Consider the following 6,397-nt stretch of genomic DNA (forward strand, 5'->3'; position numbering starts at 1 on the left):
TCACAATTTTGGAAAAAAACACTCATTTATTAAGATCAAAAATGTGATAAACACCACTGTGGTCTTAAACACTGTTTTGGATCAATCAAGCATACTAAGCCATGAAAGAAAACATTTGGTAAAAAAAATGCCTTCACAAGGGCAAGCCTAGTCCATGCTATGCAGCCAACATCTCTTGATGAATAGTTCACTTTTGTGTCATTTGCATCTTAATCAATCAAGAAATGCATGTGGTAAGATCTCAGAGTAGGTCTTAAAACTCATGTCTGCCAACACAGACTATCCCTATAACATCAGAAAGTAGTCTTCAGTCTTGGCCCCCAAGTCCATTCATTCCAGCACTATACAAGGCAGTAGTAAGTCATTTAATTCAGGAAGGAATGCGGGAGTTGTACAGCTGGTACAATTCATCGGCCCACTTTTCTGCATCTTCATAGCCTTCAGATCGGATTTTCCACGTAAGAGGTACTTGTGCATCTCCATGATAAGCACCTGCAATGGCTCCAGCCATTGTAGCAATTGTGTCTGTGTCTCCCCCCAGCATGAAGCAGTAAGCCAGAGTGCGCTGCAAGCTATTGAATTCTGTTGGAAGCTCTTCCACTGGTTCCAGGCAACGTAAAAAGGCATAGATAGCAGTAGGAACCGATTCAAAAGCAGCAATTCCATTGCCTTGAGAATACAATAAACAACAAATACATTATCAGCATCTGTGGCATGAGCATTTGGTTTCTATTTTAAAAGTGCTGGTAAGTAAACATCAGCTCTTATAGCCAAGAAACAAACCTGTCCACTGAATTTTACTGGACGTTGCACGCTCTAACTGTACTATGTAAGTATGCATGGCAATGTGAAAGAAAGCCATTACCTTTAACAAGAGGCAATACTGGAACAAACTTTCCAACCCACAAAGAGTCTCAGCCCCCAAACCAGATTCCTCGTGGTTCATAGGTCTTTTATAACCAAAGGCAAAATGCATTTAGTAATATATCTCACCTGACTCACCCGAGTAATCATTCTCTATTATAATAATAATCTCTCAGGACATTTAAAATATAAACACAGCTGAGGATAAAAGGAAACCTGAAGTGAGTTAAACAAAAAAAAAAAAAACTTAGAAACCTGCTTCAGTAATGAAAAACCTGTAGATGATCCAGAGGTTTCACCAATCCTCCTACGTCCTACCGTTCCAGCCAGACTCCCTCTACATCTATTGGATAAAATCTGTTGTATAGGTTTCCTCTGGCCATGTACGAGTGGTTTCATTCCAGACATAAGCGGCCCTTACTTGTGCATGCCCAGACTGGATGTGCTAGTAGTCCATAGCCAGGAGCATTGTCAGAAGAAGAGGGACCCTGTGGGCTCTGTGAGGAACTACAAAGCCTCTGGACCAACCACAGGCTTCCAATTACTGAGGTACAGTAATTATTTAACTTTTCACCCCTCCCCACTTCAGGTTTGCTTTAATTTGTATATTAAACTGTCAGGCATGAATAAAAGGGATAGGAATTAAATAGTTTTCTTTGTTGTCTGACTTGAGCTTTAAAATAGGTGAAATCCATCGCCTTCTTGTTTTAGGATATATTCAAATGTACAACTTACCCAGATGTTCCACCACATCTTCCTGGGAAACATTGCCTTTCTCTAAAAATTCTTTAATCTTTCTTAGTTTCTTGCAGTAAGGAAACTCACCCAGTTCCAATCTATAGGGAGAAATCATTAAAAAACAAAGTCAAAGCTCTGCATAGCAAGTCAGTCGTAAGGTATCAATGCTGTAATATGTCAAAATGGAAATTGTTATAATGGCTTTCCTGGAAAAAAAATGCAAAGTCAAATACGCCTTTAAAGCGGATCCGAGATGATAAACTAACTATAACAAGTAACTTGTCATATATATATATATATATATATATATATATATATATATATATCTTATATAAAGTTTAGATAGTTTACATAGCAAATCTGGCTGCATACAGCTTCAACAGTTTAAGATGATTTATCCCTGTGATACAATGAGAGCGGCCACGTTCTGTTTGTCATCATTACACAGGTAATCTGTAACTGCATCTCCACCCCTCAGCCTGTGAAAAATTCACTCCCCCCACCCCTCTGCCTCTGAATGCAGTGGCTAGTAACCTCCTCCTCCTCCTGCCCAGACTGAGCTCCCATTAGCCCTTGCTACAGGGGTCTGAGTGCCTTGGCGTTTTGGAGAAGCTGTGAGCGAGGCTTGTTTAGTTTATAGGGAATTAGAGTATTAAAAAAAAAAAAAAAAAGAATTTGGCTTGAGGAATGCCCTATAACCTATATGTAAGGAACACAATTATGCAAAGTACAAAAGTTAATCTCGGATCCACTTTAATAATACATTCAACATACTATTTCTACTTGCCCCTATCTAAATTTACAAAGCAGTAAACATTGAACAGAAAAGAGTTGTAACAAGAGGAGAAGCTGTGACTGCAACCAGCTGTTTTTTTTTTTTTAACATGCCTGTTGGACACAACACAGGTAGGATGGTGGTAATGGTTAGGGAGGTAGTGTGGGGATAAGTGCACAAGCTAGTGAGAGGTAGGAGGGGTAGACAAGGTTAGGAGAAATGGCATGGAGTGAAGAAGTATAAATGATGGTTGAGTAGCTATGTAAGCCATTCTGGTTCATATGGAACAGTCATTCCGCCTAAGTTTGGGTGATCCATAACTTTGCACAAAGCTAATTAGATTTAGAAACTAACACTTAACCGACAGCTTAAGTCTGATTAACCCCATGCAAACTTCCAGTTCAGATCCTGCTAAATTACGGTTCTTGTTGAGAGAGAAAAAAAAAAAAAACATTGGGGGGTGTAGAAAAGATGTGATCTAAAATGTTTCACATAAACCAGAATCTGCAGGAGCTGAACCTAAACATTTCACAGGGCTAGTGACATTCTGAAACCAGTGGCTTCCACACAGGATGCGCACAATGAAAAGTTCTGCTTTAGCCTTCACCAGTTCTTGTAAAATTTAATGAATTGATCGTTTATTAATAATTTAACTATTAATATTGAATCAAATAATTATTTTCATAAATTGTAATTACTCATTATTATTAATTTGCCACTTTTGATTATTAATGTGATGTTTATTTAACTAAAATGAACCGGAGACGAAGGAAAAAAAAAGTTGTATACATACCTGGGGTTTCTTCCAGCCCCCTCCGCGCAGATCACTCACTTGTTGCGTTCTTCCACCGCCTGCAGCCCCCGCAATCCGGCCCGGTAAATTGTCGAGTAGAGGCCAGTCAGAGCAGGCGCAGTGCAGCCAAGCATGCCCCCGTCTCGCTCCAGCGGCTGGGAGCGTTCTGCCCGAGCAGTAGTACTGCGCAGACGCAGAACTCTCCTGGCGACGGGAGTGCGATGAGGGAGTGCGTGTGTCCCGGCCATGCATGCGCAATAAGCCCCCCCGACTCCTGTAGTTACCGGGCCGGATTTCGGAGGCTGCAGGCAACGGAGGAGGATGGGGAGGGACTGATCAGGCTGAAGGCAGCCCCACGTATGTATAAAAAACTTTTTTAATCAATAGTCTCAGGTTTCCCTTAAGGTGGGGCTGAGTGTTAACATTAATAGCTACAGTAGGTCAAGTAGAGCAAGAGAAGACAGGGAAGGCTCTATGGGATCCAGAGCCTTCCCTGTCCATAGGTAAGAATCTATTTGTTTTCCCCTCTACACTGACTTTCAGAAAACAAAATGAAATAGACCTAAATCATATTATGTCAACATGCTTTATAGATACAGTACCAAAACACAGAAATAAATAAAAAACTGAGAAAACAGTGATCAAAATATTATGTATAACTAAGTGTTGAAGCAGGAAAATGCATGGTGAGGAAATCTGTGTGGACAGAGCTTCCTTAGGTGGGCAGTGCTGAGGGTGTGCTAAGAATCCTGATGGGTTGCTATCGCTAATTCGAAAGGATAAACATCATGTATGTGAAAAATGTGCACCCATTACTAGGGTTTCACCAAACAGGAAAGCCAATCTTGCTAATCAACCAGGGATCTCTTGATTATCCAAGAATATACCATACATTGCATAGTAATTAGGGTTCTCTACTAATTAACAGCAGAAATGGCCCCAACAGCAGAGCTCTTTGGAAAGATGACATGTTCCGGAGCAGCCTTTCTCAACCTTTTTACTCTGGAGGAACCCTGCAAATGCCTTTTTGCTCTCAAGAAACCCTTGCAAACTCTTTTTTGATCTCGAGGAACCTCTGCATTTATATTTCAGGAGGAAAGGTCTTTAAAAGTAGGTGAGGGTGTTTACTTCACTACCCATTACACTGCCACTCATTATACTTTCTCCTTATGTGACGCCCGCGCGGTTTCCGAGAAAACCGCATATGCACCATTTGAGTCACAAAGGCAAATTTCATTACAAATAGCAAAAATGACATTTCTTTTAAATAAACTTTTTTTTCCCCTACTCCCTGGCTGCTAGCAAGCACTTGACAGCGTTTAATTACAGAACCTCTCACCCACGTGTGAAGAGCTGTTCTCCTGGCCACATGGGACACCCTAGAGGGCTTACAGGCCCATCCATCACAGATAAAGATGACAAAAGCTCATAAAACGCATTCTTCTCTAGAATGTAGGAACCAACCCAGCAGGAGTCTGACACCAACCTTCAAAACTATATTTAATAACAGGCACAGTTTTACAATATTTCCGGTGTTGCAAAGCCACCAGGTCTTTCAAATTCGCAGAGTATGTTGGACTTTACGTGGCACTAGTTCTGAGAGGTTTCCTGACCAATCGGACTTCCAAAACTGGAGTAAGACAGGTTCAAAGTAACCCTTTATTAATACAGGAGTCCCACCCCTCATGTTTGATATCACTGTTCTTGATAAATTCTGATAGACCTAAAAATGTTATTAGATTTAACATAACCTGTACGGTTTTGGAGATAGAGTACATATATTTTAGGTATATTTTCTGTCTCCATGAAAAGGGGCTAGCTCATCTCAGGTTCCAAGAGGTGTGTGATCCCCACCCTCACTCCTCCTTGTTAAAGTGAGTGGTATAGCTTAAAAGAGTTCAGAAGCTCTGTGTCCTATACTTTCAGCTTTGTTAAATACCATCCCGATAAGCCAGCTGGACACTGGCAAACTGCTTCTGACAAAGGCCTCTGGCTGCATGGCAATCGGCCATCTTGGACTTTTCTCCAAAGACTTTTGATTGCCGCATGGACTACTAATAACGGTATTTTGAACTGTATATTAAGACATTCAATTTCCTTTTCATCTCTACTCATTTCTATCAACCCAATCTGTTGGTTAAAGTATACTGTATGTAGTATGTATGATTTTATCGTTCAGTCTTGTGCCTGTTCTGGTCATCTGATTGTTGCTACAAAGAATCTGCCCTCCGAAGAGTCATACTACCGCATTGTTTTATTTTGTTCTTATAAACTGATGATTTGCTAGTTAGGTTTGCAAATTACCGTTTCTTCCTTCTAGGAATAGCTAGCAGGAGTTTCTTTCCTCCAAAATGAAAGAGTGGTGGCAGTGAAATTACCCGATTTCCAGCGCAAAAACGATATTTTTAGTTTAACGACTGTACATACAATCGGGATTGTACATGTATGGACACCTTCAACTAATCATAACCGTTTACTGTGCACACAGTGAATATGCCACCTGAAGTCTCTAGTGCATGAGACCTGCATGGCAACCGTGGCCTAGTAATACGGGATTGGTGAGCGGTTGTCACATTACATTGTCAGCAGCGTTGCGACCAATCCTTAGTGTCAGTCTGTTCACTGTATTTCAAGCCATGAGATGTGACTATTCCCCAATGATAACGGGAGCAGATTAGACCGGATTGGCACGCTCTGTCACGTTACTACCTTCTGGCGATCCAGAAACCGGTCTTTTAACACCGTTTAGACGGGATAGCGGGGCAAGATTGTCACACCTTATCCTAGTGCTTTTTATTACTGTGCTCATGCTTATTCTGACCTCCAATTTAGTGCTTCTTTTTACAGTACCCGCTATTATAATGTGCTCTATTATTCTTTCCCCACGATAGGGGGAAATGCCAAGGAAACCTGGGGTTCCAGGGAACCCTGGTTATGAAAGCCTTTTCTGGAGTGTAGTCCTTACAGATTCTACCTGGAAGTCATGGTCTCTAAGAAAACACAACAATAATCAAGTAACCTTCAGGTTGGGTGTAGAGAAGATAATCTGCTATTCCTCAAACACCGCAAGCAAGAGCTAGCATTCAGAAGAAAGCAAAAACCTACTTACTCCACTGCATCGTTTATGGATTTATGGTCATCTTCTATAACAGTCATGTGACCCAGGAGGTTCTGAAGGAAAGAATCAGGACTGTGCTCTCCCTGCAGAGCATAGTGCACTGCCAGTG

At 41.2% G+C, this 6,397-nt stretch overlaps 1 protein-coding gene and 1 long non-coding RNA gene across 2 annotated transcripts in view; one reads left to right on the forward strand and one right to left on the reverse strand.

Annotated features, from left to right (window-relative positions):
- Window positions 1-6,391, forward strand: part of LOC137546523 (uncharacterized) — a 43,024-nt gene extending 36,633 nt beyond the window's left edge. The window contains exon 4 of the long non-coding RNA XR_011026276.1: window positions 6,062-6,391. This is a non-coding gene — a long non-coding RNA (uncharacterized lncRNA). The remainder of the gene's footprint in view (window positions 1-6,061) is intronic.
- ADPRS (ADP-ribosylserine hydrolase) overlaps window positions 7-6,397 on the reverse strand; it is a 20,962-nt gene continuing 14,571 nt past the window's right edge. Inside the window, exons 5-7 of the mRNA XM_068269081.1 lie at window positions 6,280-6,389; window positions 1,600-1,700; window positions 7-669 (exon numbers count right to left, since the gene is read on the reverse strand). Coding sequence (XP_068125182.1) covers window positions 371-669; window positions 1,600-1,700; window positions 6,280-6,389 — 510 coding nt within the window. The 3' untranslated portion in view covers window positions 7-370. The remainder of the gene's footprint in view (window positions 670-1,599; window positions 1,701-6,279; window positions 6,390-6,397) is intronic.

Source organism: Hyperolius riggenbachi, chromosome 2 (assembly GCF_040937935.1).
Source record: "Hyperolius riggenbachi isolate aHypRig1 chromosome 2, aHypRig1.pri, whole genome shotgun sequence".
Lineage (NCBI taxonomy): Eukaryota > Metazoa > Chordata > Amphibia > Anura > Hyperoliidae > Hyperolius > Hyperolius riggenbachi.